Genomic DNA, 18,206 nt, shown 5'->3' on the forward strand with positions numbered 1-18,206 from the left:
CCACAGAGCTGCACAACCACTTCCTAAAACAACAATTATTCCAGATTTTGGAAGTACTCAAGTACAGAGTATCTTGGAAGGGGGTAGGGGTGAAAGGAGTCAATTGATAGGCAGAATGCTTTGCAATAAAACATTTACAGCAAGTGCTTACCCAGAGCTGTGACTACCTAGTCAGCTGGAGGTCCGTTAGTCGCCCAGCAAGAGTCTTTTCCCCTTTCTGTTGTTTTGCAGTCTGCTGTCTTTGCTAGAGCTCATTTGATTCATTTTTGAACTCTTGTTGCTGCAGTGGTTAGTCAGGCTCAGATCTATCTGTTTTCTACATGCAAAGATTTTTTAGGAATCGTGTTTTATAAAGTGCAGCATGTAGTCAATCCTGATCAGTGAGATGCTTTCCATTATTACCATAAATTAAGATCATAAACATGTACAAAGTCTTGTTTGGCAAGTGTGCATGATTTCATAAACATTCTTCATTGTTCTCTTTCTGTTTCTTAAAAACAGATGTCTGTGTGTATAGACTATGTAGTAAGGAGGCTCAATAGCCTTTATTAATAGGGGAACAAAGCTTACTTCCGTGCCCCAGTGTAACTATCTGTGCCATCTCTTGAACTGGGAAGAGTAAAAATTGTTTCTTTTTATTTCTGTCCACTGCTAACTTAAAGCTGGGAATCTGGGATTTAGGTGAAATATTCAGAATGTACCTTGATGCATTTTCTTCATAGAAGAAAAAGGTTGGGTTTTATATGCAATTAATAATTATGTACTCCTGCTTAATTAAATTATCTGATTTTTTTTTACCACATTCACAAAATCTGAAGGAAGAAAAATGCATTTAGATTTAGGGAGAAAGAGAATAGGGCTTTGAGTAATGAATTGGCAAGAAACTACTGAAATTAATAAGGAAGTATTGTATTTTTGCCTTTATCTGACATCAGTTTGGGAAAGCAGTGGTAATGGTAAGAAGAAACCAATTCTCATGATAATTCCACCCATCGCCTATACTCAAAAATGTTCTGCAGTTGAGACAAGTATGGATAAATATCAAAGTTGTTTATCTGGATTGAGAGAGTGTTGAGTGGTTTCAGGCTGGAACCGAATATTGGAAATAATATTTTTTTCAGTTACCTTATGAGTTAGAAGAAACAATAGGATGTATGTGTTTCAGTCCCTGAGTGGATCATGTGAGTCTGTATTTCACTTGGGAAATTTGAGAGGCATATCTCATGGATGAAGTCCAGGGAATAAATCTACAAAAATGGAATTTATTGTGAAGTTATCAACCATCTAGGGGCTGATTTGGAGGAAGAAAAGTGATTGTGGAAGTAGAGTGAGTTCTCATTTGGCTTTGAAGAGATTCATTTATTATATGTGCAATAGGTTGCTTTAAAGAATGTGTATGAATCAAACTAGCTTTCCTTTTCCTCTGTCATAACATTTTATGGTGTATGAAGCCTCAGAAATAATTCATCCACAAAACAGGATGCTTTTACTATAGAGTAATTGTTAGCAAATGGTGTCCAAGAGAGGATAAGAGGTCTCTAAGGTCTGGACTCAGAGGATGCAGTGGGAGAGTCCAGTATTACTAATAGGCTGGTGTAATTCTTGGCATAGATCCACCTCTACACTTTGAAAGCCTATTCTTTTAGAATACAGATGGAAGCTGTTAAGTATGTGCTGTGTGTGCTTTTCCATCTCCACCAAGACCATGCAACAAAAATCCTCCTGAAACTGAGCTCATGCAAATAGTTACATACACAAAGGTATGTCTTTCCTGACCTGCATGTCCTCCCTTACTGTTCCTGCAGCATGGCTTTTTCAAATCCTTAGGCTGCAAGGACTTGCAAGATAGTTGGCTGAAAGTGCTAATTCTCAGTTAGTAAAAACTGAACTACATGTCAGATACTGCCAGCTCATTTGCCCTGTGCTTCACATGTGATCCAGCTGCTTCTTTTGTGTCAACACTTGCAACCACACAGGCAACCAGAACAGGGAGTTGATCTAGCAGAAAATGCTATATTCCTCCTTCCTTCCCAAAAATAAAAGTTTTCAGGTGTAGGAGCTTAGGCAAGAGAGATACTGATATCCTTTCACAACTGTCATCTTTTGCTCATGCACTTGAAGATTTAAGGCTCAGCTTTTTTGCTCTGAGTGAGCTGATAAGATCCATGATTGACCGTATGTTCATCTGAACTGCTCTAATTTTTGTCTCTGTAATGCAGATGTATCTTTTCAGTCACTTGAAAATGCCGTAATTTCATTCATGTAGATTTTGGGCAGGTTACCTGCTTTGTGAAATAAGCCAAGACTGAGCAGTAGAGTGGATCAGATGTGTGTATGGAGTTAGCCCCAAGCAGCTTTCTGCCCCAATCCTTGGAAGCTTGCGCCCTCCACCGCAGTACTTTCTGCTCTGACCTTGTATAAGTACTGCATGAAAACAGAGAAATTTAAAATGAGTCTGTCAGCCCCAGCTCCTTCTCAAACCAGTTACTCAGCTCCTAGTTTTAAAGGTTTTTTGGAAGATGTAAAAGGAAAATATATGCTCTTCTGAAGGAAATGTAGTTGGTTTATAGCGCAAACTTCATGTAAAAAAAGACTGTAACTCTATTTCTGTAATAAGGAAAAAGCATTTATATGTAAGCATTTTGATTTTGCTAAGATGACTGTTTTCCTGTATATCACTAGTGAAGCATATTCAAAATTCTAAGTAGTGAAGAACTAGATTTAGCTTCAAAAAGATGATGGAAAAATTAATAGTCAAAACCAAGAAGCCTACCCACAGAGAGATGCCAGAAGGTATATTAATAAAACTTTGAAAAGAAGAATAGAGTTCAGTTTCATACCAATGCCTCTTTACTTGCTTGTCACATCTCTGAGAATACCTGTAACTAAACATCTGATGCGTACAGTTTTGTATCAGGGTCAGAAGTCTATATTGAATCAATGGGCTTAGACTGAGCAAAACAGAATTGCTTCAGCTCCTATTTCACCTTAATTTTCTCTCTTGCTGTTTTACAGCTTTATGCTAAACAAATTACTTCAGTGAGGCAGCAGCGTAAGAATGAGCTATCACCTTACATAATGAAAGTTTCCTCTAGGTGGTCATTGTGGGACTAGTCATGAACAATGTGTTCATAATCTGCCTTTGAACATGGCTCCAAGCAGCTGTAACAATCCATTGAATTTGCTTCTCTAGGCTTGAGCTGGCCCTCCTTTAGTGGAGGTAATGAGAAGAAAGGAATTTAGGTGGTATAAATATATTCTAGCCTGCTTTGAAAAGACATCGGTAATGTTAACAATCCTTTCCGCATAAAGATTTTTTTTCACAGAGAGTAGTAAAATCTGTTTATTAAATCACTTTTGTTTGTCTGTCTGCATTTGAACATGAGATTGGACACCTCCAGTCAACGTTCTTCAATGAGGAAAAAAAACACCTCCACCCAAGTTATCCAATACATGAGGTAGTTTGCCCAAAGAAGAGAGCTTAATAGAGATCAGCTGTCTAGATGTATTGTATGAAATGCTGTGGACTTAAAGAAAGGAGGAAATGTGGTTTCTGTACAAAAAGGAATTAAAGCTAATTAAATTCCATATCTTGTTTCTTCTAGGTAACTTATTTTCCCCCTAAATTCAGGTTTACAGTTGAGTCCTCAAATTTAAAAAGGTGATTTACTATAGCAGTAGTTATTGTGTAGCAGTTCTTATTGATACAGATTCCCTTTGTCTAATTAAAGCAAATAATAAGAATTATATTGCCTTTCAAAGTAAGTTTGTTTGCTCTTTTTCTTTCCTATGGTCCTATCACATCATTTTCCTGTACCCACTTAGGCAATATTAGATGGATGGGAGCTAGAGAATATTTTGAAGGATTGAGATTTAGATGACTGCATGGGCAAGTCTGTTCACTACATCACCTTCCTCCTGAGCCCTTCTTGGGAATAACTGGAGAAAATAAAACCAACAGAGAAATTGCATGACACAATGTAGCTTTTTTTTTAATTTGTGTATGATGTGGGCTCTGTCATGCCAAAGAAAATTCAGCGATGACTCTGTTATTCCCAAAGAGACTGTAATCGAGTTGATGAACATGCCAGTGATGGAATCTGGTTTTAGTATTCAGTGTGTTTTAATTGCACATTGAGATAAAGTGTCACATATTCCATTAATTCATAGTTTGCTTGTTTTAAAATGCACCTATACCGAGGAGTTATCTATCCCATTTTAACTCAGTCTTTATTCAGATTGATGAATTTGTGGAGGAGCGACTTCCTAATCCCTTAGTGTAATTCATCCTGAAAAGGAGTCTCTAGAGGAGTTTGGCATTATGACTCTCAAAAGCTATCTGCTAGTCAACCTTGACTGGAAGCCTGTAAAAAAAAAAAAAAAAGTTACATTTCCAGTGTGACTGACCTTTATTAAAATCATGTGTGCTTTCATTGCATTGCTCGGGTTACATTTCCATCTGAAGACAAAGTTTAAAACCAATTTGGTTTCCAATCATTATCATCTAAGTCTGCTCTTGATAATGTAGTTATTGAGGTGGGATTGAGCTCGAAGGAAGTTGTCTGTCATCACCTACAGTCATCTAGTTATGCAGTGTGGAAGCTGAAAGCAGTGGACTGGCTGCAAGGGCCTGACTCTGCTCATTAATACTCCAGGTAATGTGTGCACTGAAAAGGTCAACATTTTATGACACAAAGCAATGTTACTACAATTAGTTTCTATCACTATCACTTAATTGGATAAGTGTAAACATGTTTTTCATATATAGGAATTTTGGAAGACCTGTTTTTGTCTGTTTTAGCCTTTCCACCTTGCCTCCCAATTCCTTTAACTACTTAATTTATATTTTGAGGGATACAGCAGTATAACATTTGGAAGGAGAAAATGACCAAAGTTTATTATAATAGCCCCAAAGCTAAACTAAATGAGTACTTAAATAATTATATAAGCTTATGGCAGAGTTCCTAACTTGAGATTGATGTGTTTTTACAGCTGTTGCTAAAGCTGTGGCTTCAAACAATTGCTAGTTGTTCTAATGAGCTCTCCTGCTTTGAATCAAGAGGATGGAGGAAAAGAAAAAAAAAAGGACTGTTAAAATTGCCATTGGATTAGTATGTGTATTTAGGTTAACATCTAACTGCAGTAGGTGAAGAAGAGAGAAACAAGTATTTTTTTAGTACAAGTAGTCTAATAACTTGGGTTTTTTAAACAAATGAATGTTGATAAAGCCCTTTTTTTTGTATCATTTGTTCTTGTGACTCAATATTAGCATTGTGCTGTCTCTTTGTATTTATGAACTTTGCTAATACACTTGAAGATATGCTTAGCATATATTATTAGTTTCGACCCTTTGTATTTCAAAGTATGTTTATTGACTCTTGTCATATAATCTCTCAGCCTCCAAATATTCTGTAGTAAAACTTTCTCATATGTTGTAATTTTTTAAGGCATTGGGAAAAGAGACAGGAAAAAATGCATCTACTTTATCTTCTCATTTGTAAATACGTGGTAGAGGTTATACTTGCTCGAATTTTTTCCAGCTTCTGGATGAAATAAAAAAAAATTGGCTCAGCATTTTATGCTGAGTTTGTATATGATTGGGTTTTGTCTTCACAACTGTGAAACTTGTTTTTATCACTCAAATAAGTGTGGTGGAAGCTAATTTCATTCTTATCTGTGTATCTGTTCTCTGTTTAAGAAATGCTGGAAGTTGCCTGCAATAAACTAGCTAATATGTGACCTTTTTGCTGGAGTAGTGGGAAGTGTTTAAAAATCTGCATAGGATAAATTCCTTCCGTTGGGATGCTCAGTGCTGTTGAGTGTTTGCACAGGGAAGAATGGCTTGTGTTGCTTTAATTAACGTCTGAGATGGTGATTCTTCCTAATGGAATTTCTGCAGGCTTGCTTCTCTCCCTCATCTTTCCCCACATCTTTCTCTGCTTTCAGTAGAACGGAGGACTTGCTGAATGCGTCTTCCCCCCTCCTTTGGTTGACTGTTCTGTTATCTATATAGACATTTTTGTTTCATATCTCATCATATCTTCCTCTTCTGGACTGATGCACACAGCATATCAGGTACACTGCTGCGCTGCTTCAGAGCTGTATTTCTAGGGCTGATGTTTATTTTTATCCATTTCCCAGGGAAAAATTGGTTTGCAGCATAAATTAAAGTTTTTGATGATAAAACTCTCAAGCTCAGTAACAGATGAGCAAGAAAGGATTTTGCAGTTGCCCTAATTAAAATCTGAAACTGCTTATCACAGGCTTTGTTAATAGTGGTTCCCATTTGTAGTATGACGTACAGCTCTCCACCAAGAGCAGAGCCACATCTTTGCTGCTAACATCACACAGCATGGCTCTTCAAAAGTAGTTTGCATGCAGCATGCGTGAGAGAAATAGCTTGTCAACAGTCACAAAAACTCTGTCTAGTGTCTTAAGTGCCAGCACTGCCTATGAGGCCCAGGCCCAAAGCTTCTGCCTTCACTCTTTTCCTTCTTTGGCTCAGTCCTTGCTTCTCCCCACCACCTAACTGCTTGATTTTGTCAAAGGCAGGGAGTGCTGTTACATGGAGCAGTTGGAAGAAAGCTAATGCTGCCAACTCCCACTGCTTCGGGAGCTGTGTTGTGCCCTCAACCAGCTTCTTGTGCTGAGACCTTAAACTAATGATTAGCACCAGTAGTGGGGAGCAGGATAGAGTTGAGCAGTTGTGAGCAGCTTTTCTTGCAGCTCGCCCTAGCATGGATGCAACAGCCCTGGGCATGAAACACAGTTGTTCCTGGCATTTACTGCTCCTGTGTGTCCTTGATTCTGGAGGGAGGAGTGGATAGGCCATGCCTTCGTCTGATCATCTACTTTTGGTCATCCTAAAGAGCTATATATTGCTTATGATAGGCATCTGCCAAAATGGCATATAAATAAGACTTCTTAAAATGTACATGGCTGTAGTAAAGCTCCAAAGCACCCACACTTTCAAAAGGGATGATGTAGTTGAGACTTTGTGAAACACCTCAGTGAGAAATTGATCTTAAACACTACTCTACTTAAAGGAAATGGGGAAGTTACATTGCTTCTATGGGAAAATTTGCTTTCTAGTGTAGATGAGCAGTATTTCTCTTATTTTCTTTCTCCGTTTGCACTGAAGAACTTTCACAACTGTGTAATGAAAGAAAAGTATCACCTTCATTATCTTAATTACAAGTTATGTGTCACCCCCTATAAAGGAGTTAATTGTATGTATGTAACTTAAGTCTGTCAGTGAAAATCTTGCCTGTTGTAGCTCTGCAGAGCAAATAATGTTATGTGCTCCTCCATGGTGATGTAAAGTGATGTCGTGTATCATGAGGCACAGGTGAAGTTGAAGAGATAACTAACTTAGGGCCTCGATTGGCCCGAAGAAACTCACCAGAGATTGTGCATAGAAAGGAGAAAATTTTTGCTGAAAATTAGATCATGAACTGTTCATCAGCTCTTACATAAAAGCGCGCAAGCCTCTGCAGTTATTGGTTAGTAGAAATATACCCCCTTCCAGGAGGCGGAAATAATTATATTAAAATGATCAGGGCAATTGATTTGATGTGTAGAGAGGTAAAAGGTCGTGGCTTAGTGCACTGACATAGATTCAGAACTTGACTGACAGACAGTGCTAAATGACATAAATCTGTCTTTGGCTTGTCCTGTCAGGCACATGGATGTAGCTGTCTTGAAATCTGAGCAAACAGGTGGTCAAAAGAGTGGAGTCGAGATCAAGATGTTGCCTCTTAAAATATAAGCTGTGTACAGGGTAGCTGAGATCTAATATATTAAAAGCTTGTGGTTTTCACAAACTGTGATAATAAACTTCAGCAGTGTGAGTAACATTTTAATACTTCCTACTTGTGACATAAAATATATGTCATTCCAGAAATAAGACAGAATAGCAGCTTATTGCGAAGAATAGAATGTCCATTCTCCCCTTCTGTAGTGCAGTGCTGCCTTGCGCTTCTAATATACAGGTTCTTGGGTTGGTGTTTTGCATCCCTGTGGTCTGAATTCCAGGGCGCACAAACAGAACTACTGCAGTTAACCTGGGAAAGTTTTTTCTGGCACAATATCATGCCTTCTTCCCGCTTAAAAAAAAAAAGTGAAAACCAAAACTGTCTAGCGGTTTTAAGTGGAGGTTGTTTTTGGTCCAAGTTTTGTTCGTGTTTAGCTCCTAGATAGCAGTTGATAAGTTTACAGCTGTCTCTGTGTGCAAGCTGTAATACATGTGAAATCATTTAAAAGTTTAAATGTAAAACCTTTTACATCTACAGGGTAGGAAGGCAGGAGAGGATATTAAATAAAAAGAAATAAAATAGTAATAACGTAAGTATATTAAACCCTTCAGGCATATGTCACTAATCTTCGAACTCAAATGAACAGTGTATTCTTTTTGCCATAAATTATTTTATTCATTCCTTTCTCTAGTGCTGTTGCAAATATGTTTGTTGGATGACTTTTCTCCATTTCAGAAAGACCTTTGGAAGTTATGAAGATGACAATGTTTGTCTGGAGAGGATTGGGTTTTTTTATTGTAGACATGCTTGTAGGGCAGCTTAATATCTCATCAAGAGAAGCTGAATAGTTATCTAGCCTCAAGCTAAAAATTCCAGTCAATCTGATACTAACACAACCAGCTTTTGATGACTTGGAAGACTTAATTATTGACATACATTGAAATCCAAGTGCTCTGGACTAGTGTATGTCTCTGTCAAAACTAATACAGATGACTCATTAGTCAGGGAAGATATACTAAGGAGTTGAACTCTTTGTCTATTCATGCACTGAAAAAACTACAAGTTATATTTCAGCATAGTGTGTAACTTGAAATAAAAGGCAGGAAGGATTTGCTGACCAGGAATGAAGAGTGAGTGTGTTTGTTCCATTCCAAACACAAATGTGATTGGAAGATTTTTTTATATGTATTGAGTACTATCTTTCTGCATTTTATTTTTTATTATTTTTAAGAAACTAGTTTCATGAAAATTATTACATTATCTCTGTACCATTATGAAACTAATGCTTCCCAAAGGGCATGGTGGAAATTCCCCATTTGCAGGCTCAAACTGCTTTGTCTTTAAATGGTAACCATTTTTATGGTGGCTTGTTAAACACATCTAATGCCTTTTGGTGTGTATTTCAGTATTGCTTTAAAAAAATATGCAGTGAGGGTAGTCTAAAGAGGATACCCAGCAGGAAAGAAATAAAATTCCTGATCCGTACTAAAGTATCTGAATGGTCTTGAATATGGCAGATTGATAGCCTCTTACTTCAAAAGCAGTTCCCAGACAGAAGCTGTGCATGTTCGTGTCCATGAATGAAATAAACCTCACACTACTTTTTCAGGCTTTCCCCATCCCATCTAATAAAAAATGATGACCGTCTATGGGCTTTTGTCGTTAGATGCTTGTAAAATAGTTTTGTTTCCTTTGATGGCACATTGACTTGGCTTACGTTGGGACATGTGTGTAGGGATATCACTGAACAGTAGCTGTTTCCACTTTATATATTAAACTTGCAAATGCAACAGCATAGATCATGCTATCTGTTTTGAACAAACAAGCGGCTCTTCTCCCCAAACATTTGTTACATATCTGCATTAAATCTTATTGATCAGCTGATTAATTGTCCTATGTTGACTGCTCTGGTCCCTTAAGTCCATGGTCCTTAAACTCTGCAGTGACCGTATGACATGTCAATTGAGTTTACTAGGTTTGGTTTGCTTGGTTTTTCACTCCTTGCCCCATCTCTGTTTCATAGTCTGGAGGTCATAAAATGTTTTTGGTTTTGGATTTTTTTTTTTGCAGCATTTGCAGTTTAGGTGATGCAGAGGCAGCATCAAATATACCCAGTCTGATTCCCTAGGTAAAGCAGTCAGGCTTATTGTAGCCCTTTGCTTTCCTTGTAAACACTAAAACTCTGAAACTGGCAATGTGGAAATAGTTAATATAAAGTAGAGTCTTCCAAGTCATCAACTAGCATAACATGACTGATTTATTTTTTAGGGGGAAAAAAGCAGTTTATTAATCACAGATGTGCATGTTTCTAGTGCTAAGAAAGCTGGGAGTAGAATGAGAATTCCCATTTCCCTTCCAGTTTTAAAAATTTGCCTGTTTGTTGGAGGTAACTTTATCTTCCAGTTTGAGGGGGTCAGAACCCATGCTGCCTGCCCTTTTTCTTTAACTTCAAAAATATATTTATGGACTCTCAGTGAACTCTCTGACCTCACCACCAGAGCAACATATGTGGTTTTTACTTTGAGGGAAATGGGAGTTAAATGCCTTCTTTTCTTACTGTGGCTATGAATTATAAAACAAAGCCCATCCATTAGATTTTTTAAAATACTTTATTGAACTACAAAGCTGTCTATACTTAAGCAAATAGCAACTCTACTAAATTCAACGGTTCGTTGTTGGATTGGTGTTGCTTTGTGTGATAGTTACATGCGTGTTAGGGTTTTGCTCTCCAAGATGGCCATCTGTTGCATTTGTCTTTTTCTAAAGGGAATCTGACCCTCACTAGAAAGTTTACTGTACTTGAAACACAGTTGGGGTTAGCATCCCCCAAATTTATTCCATCTGTTTTGGCTCTAAAGGTCTGTGTTGTTCTTGGTTTAATTTTGAATAATCCTTTTTCCTCTTTGCATGTTTTAGTGATAAAATATTCTTGAGCAACCCTAGAAAAACAATTTACTATGTAGTCATAAAGGAAACAAAGCCAATTTAGTTTAAACAGTCCCAAGCATGGTAATCAATCAAACCAAGTCTGTATCCCTGATTATATAGTATATAGTGATAGGGCAAGGGGAAATTAGACACACCCGTGTGGCTGTTCTCATAGTGAGGTGAAATGTCTTTCTGTGCTCTTGAAAATGCCTGTATGGGATATTGATATCCCATAATGTTTGGATCTGGCAATGCCTCTATATAAATATGGGAACTTGAGCACCTAGGGTTTTTCATGACTTCTTTATTATTGTAACTGGTCTCCTGGGGAAGCGGATGAGAGTAAGAATTAGAGAATTTTAACTCAGTCAGCTGGGATGGGAAAATGGATGGCTAAGAGTCTCACTGGGAAAATACTGGCATGGAATATTTGTAGTCAGTATTAACACTGAGCTATGAGGTTGTAACGATGTTTCTGCAAATTTAAGGAGGGGTGGAAAATCAGGTCTGAACTCTGAAGAGGCTGCTGGGTTGGTATTCCATTCAGGTTAATGGTGGTAAAGTTAAACATCCCCTCCACCCTCCTATCATTTTAATGCCTTTTTAAATAAAATTTGATGTTTAAGCAGATGCTTTTATGGAAATGCATTATTTTCATTAATTTTAAGCTTTTCCTTTTCCTTCAATGCTTTCACGCTTTAAAGACCAAGGTGGAACAGCGCTATCGCTTTGGTGTGCTGCTTACACTTTGTTCACTTTTATGATTCCCTGAAGCCCTAATAGTAGTTCAATAAGTACTTCATGTTAAATTATGCAGAAGAGAAGATGAGAAGCAGTTACATGCTGCATGCCAAATGAAAACTAATGCTGTGTGGGAGGATATGGCTAAAGTACATACTGTGAAACATGTCTGGCTAACATTGTTTTGTCTCTTAGATCCTCTCCACTTGAGCAGAGTGTATGTATTTCTTCCTGCTCTCTTCCCTCCTTCTGCCCACAAACTCTGGTCCAGCTTGGGTTAAGAGGAGGAGTGGCAGAGCGAAAATGCAGACAGACATAAATACTTGTCTCCCACAGTTTCAGGGGCTCTGCATTGTACTATTAAGTTTAACAAGAAATTTGGTAGTCAGTAAGTGCTGATTGTCAGAAGGATGGGTGAGAATTTGAGGAGGTGAACCACAGGTTTTATAAGAAGAAAAATGGATTTATTGACTGCAGGCATGTGTCAGACTTAGGGATAGGCATGTTTATGTAAATCTTATGCAGTCACTTACTGCACCACCATACTGCCTTTTTTTTTTTTTAGAAAAGAGTAATCTTAAAGGAAAAAATGCAACAGATATAAAAATACAAAAAAGCACAGGGTGAACTTCTGTGAAGGCTTAATTGCTTTTTTTAATAAACAAGTGAAATATGCTCTTATTTTATTTGTGTGAAAGGACCTTGTATGAACCATTATTGGGATGAAAAATATATACAAATGAAAGCATAACTTGGCTGAGTGACTATAACATCTCCAGGCTTGTGAGTCTTGACAGCAAAGCATTTAGTTTGTGCTTTAAGAAACTTATTTACAAGAGCACCAGCACTGTTTTCTTTTCTGTGTTCCACTAGCAGAGTGCCAGAAGGTTATTTATTGAAATACCCATCAGCTGCTGTTTGCTATGATTTCTGAAACAAGGTACCTGATTAAAAAACAAAAGATGCATGTTACAATAAAGATAAAGTTGAGTTCGGTGAAAGAGCAGTCAAGCTAACCTCTTGCAGAGGTTTAATATGAGATTGTTTGGATTCCTGTGGAGAGCTTGCAGATGGTTGTGAGTTTTGTTTGGAGTTTTTTTAATTAGCAGACCTCTTTTTTTTTAAAAAAAAAAAAAAGTGAAAAATCTGTCACGTGGATGCTGATGGCTAGTAGGCTTGCTTTTCTTATATCTGTGTATATGAGCTGAGAACCCTTAAGCAGGAATCCAGTGGCCTTGAGGGATACTCAGAAGGCAGCTTGAAAACCATTGTTTTAGGTAATTAATTTCTTCCTTATGTTTCCTGCTTCAACAAGAAAATAGTGTGGTAATTCTGTAGCACTTATACCAAGATTTGGAGACAAAGCTGATGAGTGTAGCTCTGCATCTGCTTTTTGGTAGTACCCATTACTTTGAGCCTTGAAACGAGCTTAATGGCATCATAGGAAATCTCCTTACCTATGTGCAGCACGGCTACAGCTGTGGCTGAAAGATAATTCTGTAGATGAATCCTGATTGTGACTGGCTCACTTTAAAGTTTTATCAACTAGCTTGTTGGACTAAAAGTATGCTTTATAAAATTTGTTTCTCTTCAGCTTTATGGAGGCATGATAAATGTGGTGGTTAATAGCAATTATTAGGTATGCATTTGTACCGTATAAGCTGCAGGAGTTATTAGCATGTATCTAAACAGTCACGTGCCATTTGGGTTTTAGAGAACAGAGAAAAATATTGACAAACAACCTGATAGATCACAATTTTCATTTCCAAGGAAAGAATGCCCGTTTTGGAACAGCTTGAACAGTGAATGAAAAATTAAAAGTCCTAACTTATTATATTCACATTTTGTCTCTTTCTCCATCTCAGTTCAAAGCCATAATTTGCATTTAACATGCTATGAAAACAGAGCAGGCTCACATTCTTGTGTGTAGATCCAAGGCATTTGGGTGTTTACAATGAACTGTAATGCTACATCAGTGTGACTATATTATTGTTCTACAAAATTCAAACTACCTTTGGTCAGATTGGCTGTACATGTCTTAAGGAAAAGCTGCCAGAATAAGTGACCTGAACATCTATGTCAAGCTTCAAGAAGGAACACAGGCAGTGCATTTAATTCCCAGCAGTGGAAACATTCAACAGAAGATTACTTATGTCATCTTTATATAAACTGTCTATCTACAAAAGAGCACACATGGGCAAAAAAACCATATTTGACAACCCAGGAGAGTTTTGTTAATACCCTGGTGTTAGGTTGTATTCATAGGAGTGGTGTTACAAGAATGTGTCCCCCTAGAAAAGTGTGGTTTTAGGAAATTGGATTGGGGGGCAGGGGAAAGCATTGTGCTGCATGACAAAAAAAAAAGAAACGTAGTCTCACAATGGCTAACCAGTGAGCATTTATCACAAGGTTACAGTCCAGTTCAAGTGACAGGAGCCTAGGTGGGAAAGTAGTACACACATTTAGCTATTGCGTGAGAAAAGTGTATCCTTAGTTTGAGTACAGAACTTCAGGCATTACCATGTTGAGCAGTACTGTTCATCCTAAGATTTGAGCAGAAGTATTTTTTTAACATATATGTTCTGTGCCTTTTTAAAAAAACAAAAGTCCTTTTCTGGATTCTTCTTTACCAAGGATAGGAGAGAGCACTAGACAATAAATAATGAAAGTAACTGGAACATTTGTAATAAAATTTGGTGTTTGAAAAATAATTTACTTGTCTCATTAAGGCAATTATTTTTACTCTTCGTGTCCATGCTCTAAGCAATATACATTAAAAATAAAACAAGCATATTCTTCCATAAAGTTAGGTAACATATGGAAAGTATAGTCCACTATCAAATAAGTATCAGCAGTGCTGGGTATGAGTTACAAATGAGATTGTAGATATGCACAGTGAGTTAATGAATGCTTGCTTGTTCTAGGCATATAACTGGTGCTTATGTGTGGGTGGCCACATGCAGCATAAACACTGGTAGTTGTGGTGGTGTTAAAGGTCAGGTTACTTCGAGGTAATCTGGTCAATTCTCCTGTAAATTCAGTCCAATATTGATTGCTTCATAGATCATTTGCTTTGTTTTCTTACCAGAGTTTCAGCTTTAAAATGTTCCCCTCGTTCTTTTTCCAGATTCCCTTTCAGTCTCCAGCAATGACGCCAGTCCTCCTGCTTCAGTAACATCGCTTCAGCCCCACATGATAGGTGCACAGAGCTCCCCTGGCCCCAAGCGTCCTGGCAACACTTTGAGAAAATGGCTTACCAGTCCTGTGAGGCGTCTCAGCAGTGGAAAAGCAGACGGGCATGTCAAAAAACTGGCCCACAAGCATAAGAAGAGTAGAGAGGTTCGTAAAAGTGCTGATGCAGGCTCTCAGAAGGACTCCGATGATAGTGCAGCGACTCCACAAGATGAAACTGTTGAAGAGGTAAGTGTTCAGAGCAGCTTCCTGAGACTTTTTTTTATGTTTTTCCAAGAACTAAATGTTGTCACATTAAGTTCATCACCTCAGTTGACTGTCCAGCAGTTGAACAAAGTGACATGTGCCATATGCTCATTCTTAATGACTGTTGTACTGCACGTAAATACTTTGCCAGGCACAGTTTGTGACCTTCTGCACTGAGAGTGTTAGTAAAGCTAACAGTCTAGTTAGTTGGAAGGAAAAAAAGTTAGAATGTTCTCTAGTTGAAAAAGAGAAATAGGAGAGTAAAATAAAATGTTCTTTGGCTTTGCTCTCTTATCCCACTCAGGGAAGCAGCTTTGTGAGTAAAGGTGTTCTGGGAATCATCAAGTCATTTTGTATTTCTTTTCCTTTTTTGTTGTTGATGGGAAGATATCGGGGGAGCTGCTTAACTGCTGTATTTATACCTTGAGCAAGAGTTACAGCACATAAAAATTTCTGGTCCTTCAAATCAAATGCTAGTTACCATTAGACAAATAATAAATATGGCAGCCTTAATTGGAGGGAAGAAAACTGTGAACTATTCCAGATTTGCCACTGAGGATGCCTTCCACAAACTTGTGCCCACCCTTCCACAAACTTGTGCTCATCCTTCTAAGCCTGGAACTTATCTATGAGCACAGCCTGCCTCCAGTTAAGTACAGTCACATTGTCTGCTCTTGCAAACCTATAGTTCCAGATGAAATGAATGGTATCTTACTGCTTCCAAGGGCAGAGCTGCTTGCATGGTATACACTTCTTACCTTTTACCTGGCTTGAATTTGAGCAGTGATTTTGGTATTTATTGTACAGAAATTGGTCTCAGACACCAAATTAATTAGTACTTCTTTTTTTCTTGCTCTGGACGTATCCTGCTGCAAGCCTGGAACGTCAGTGAAGTTATACAGTAAATGTAGGGAGGGAAGAGACTGGAGACCTGGAAGCATGATGAATTGGGACATGTGGTTTTAGGAAGGAATATTGGTCTCTGTCCTTGAATGTCAGGCTGTGGAAAGAGACCCTTGTTACGCAGTTGTAGCACTGTTTTGGGAGCATCTGTTATTCTGCAGTTCTGCGAGTGAGGGAAAACCTAATAGGAAAAAAAAATAACAATCTGTGCTATCTACTTTTAAAGATAGTTAAATCATCCTGTGAACTCAGTTACATTAAACTGGCTAGTTGAAATCATAGTTCCTTGTATTGGAAGGACTGTCTTTCGATACAGCTATAAAAATCATACAAGCAGTCATCTCTCACTGCTTTAAAGGGGAAGGGGCAGAAAGGATAATAGACAAGTTACTTCATAGAATCATAGAATAACCAGGTTGGAGGAGACCCACCGGATTCTTCAATGTCCTTCAGAAGCCTTGCTATGAGGGTTGGTACATTTTGAGTTTCTAAGTTAGAGTTCTTTACAGAACTGGACTTGGAAAACAAACAAAACACTTTCACAAAACTTTCCTGTAGTAAATTTCAAGCTGAATGTTGTCTTCTCAGTATCTGAATCCATCTGGTTTTACCAAAACCTGAAAACTATCTTCGGCATCTGATTTTTTCTTTCTCTGCTGAGGAGCTGTGCTGTGTTTGTGGGCTCATTTTGACTTGTTGGGAGAGAGGTGAATCTACAGAAGAGACTTATTAAATACAAGCTTGTGATAACAAGCTTTGTGCTCTAGAGAAGGTAACAGAGCTTGATTTTACCAAGGTTTTTTTTGTCGTGATTTTATTTACAGAGAGGTCGGAATGAGGGGCTGAGCAGTGGAACTCTTTCCAAGTCATCCTCTTCAGGCATGCAGAGTTGCGGAGAGGAGGAAGGCGAAGAGGGAGCAGATGCTGTACCGCTTCCTCCTCCAATGGCAATTCAGCAGCACAGTCTTCTCCAGCCCGACTCACAGGATGACAAGGTAGGAGGAGAGAGCAGGGAAAGGCTTCGCATGTTGAAATAACCTCTGTTTGCACAAATCTTCCTTCTGTTTCCAAGCCTCTGAAAAGTACATCATACAGCTTTATGGTAGACAGAAGTAATCACTATGCCACTTTAGACAACATTAAAAGATTTTCCTGTGGAAGCAGTGTGAATTAAATGCTTCTCTATTTTAGAAACACAAGTGCAGAAATTTTTCTACTAGCACTTTAAATATGGAAATGGACCACTTCGTGTGTTTGCAGGCCTGTTCACATCTGTTTGAAGCCACATTTTATAATTGTACCTTTAAGTACTGAGGTTAAAATGCTATGTGCAAATAAAGTTTATCTGGAGAAATTAACAGTTGTACATAAACTTTTTAGATCATAGACTGTTCACAAAGCCTATTTTGGTATTCAGATCAAAATTTCTATGTACATGCCTTAGCAGAAGGAACTCTTCACATCAACTCTCCAAGCTGCTGCTTTTTTTACTTGGGTTTTTCCTTTTTTTTTTTTTTTTTTTTTAATTGCTTAAGAAAAAGGTGTATTAAGAAGTTAGTACCCAAACAAAGGTAATAATCCATCTGGATTTTGCAAACAAAGGTACATTAAAATTGAGGGTAAAAATTTTGCATCAGTAATGAAATTCTGGATGTAGATAGAAATAGCATCAAAGAGACCTTACTTGCATATAATCTATTTTCCTTAAATGTTATGCTGTTCATACATTGCAAGGGTCTATTCCCATTTTCAGCCTGGATCAGACATTTAGGGGACAAGTATCAATCCAGGAAACGGAGGTTTTTAGAATGGGAACAGTCTGGACTTGTGCACCAAATATGCGCTTTACTATTTTTTTCCCGTTTTGCTGCTTAAATCTTATAACCTTTGTAATCCTTGGCATTGAATATTGTTAGTTAATTTTGTGGCTGATTACTCAGTGTTCTCAGTGGTGCAGATGTTATTGATGACTTTGGCTGATCTTACTTATTTCTGGATTTTTTCTTCCTTTCAAAAACATTGCTTTTCAGTGGGGATCTTGCTCCTCCCTGAAGCTATCATTTGTAGGATCAAAATGGCTGGCTCCTGTGCTCTATATGCATTTTAATTCCTGCACTAATTCCTGAATTGAAAAACTGTGATATATGACTTGGGGAGTTAATATATTGAGAAATACTTGTGAAACAAAACAAGCAAAAATAGGCCTGCCTTTAGGCCTGAGACAATGTTTTATTGATAGAAAATAAGAATCTCTTAGAAATAGAATAAAAATAGTGTTGGTGAAAATACATTAACGTTCATGCTGATAAGCTGCCATATTTGCATGTCCCTTCAACAATACAAAAGAAGTTGATATGCCAGTCTTTTTAAAAGTCCTCCAGAGAAGAGACAATTTTGCTTATGTAGTATTCTTTACACCGCAAGAACAGTTATGTGAAGTGG

General features: G+C 37.8%; 1 protein-coding gene across 4 annotated transcripts in view; it reads left to right on the forward strand.

The window, feature by feature from the left end:
• The window catches only part of TRIO (trio Rho guanine nucleotide exchange factor), a 249,264-nt gene that overhangs the window by 199,386 nt on the left and 31,672 nt on the right, over positions 1 to 18,206 (forward strand). For 3 of the 4 annotated variants that reach the window (XM_069853494.1, XM_069853496.1, XM_069853495.1), the window contains exons 35-36: positions 14,551 to 14,843; positions 16,589 to 16,759. In XM_069853494.1, coding sequence (XP_069709595.1) covers positions 14,551 to 14,843; positions 16,589 to 16,759 — 464 coding nt within the window. Of the gene's footprint in view, positions 1 to 14,550; positions 14,844 to 16,588; positions 16,760 to 18,206 lie in introns of those variants that run through there. The other variant, XM_069853497.1, reaches the window with a different exon arrangement.

The sequence above is a fragment of the Phaenicophaeus curvirostris genome, chromosome 3 (genome assembly GCF_032191515.1).
Source record: "Phaenicophaeus curvirostris isolate KB17595 chromosome 3, BPBGC_Pcur_1.0, whole genome shotgun sequence".
Classification (NCBI taxonomy): domain Eukaryota; kingdom Metazoa; phylum Chordata; class Aves; order Cuculiformes; family Cuculidae; genus Phaenicophaeus; species Phaenicophaeus curvirostris.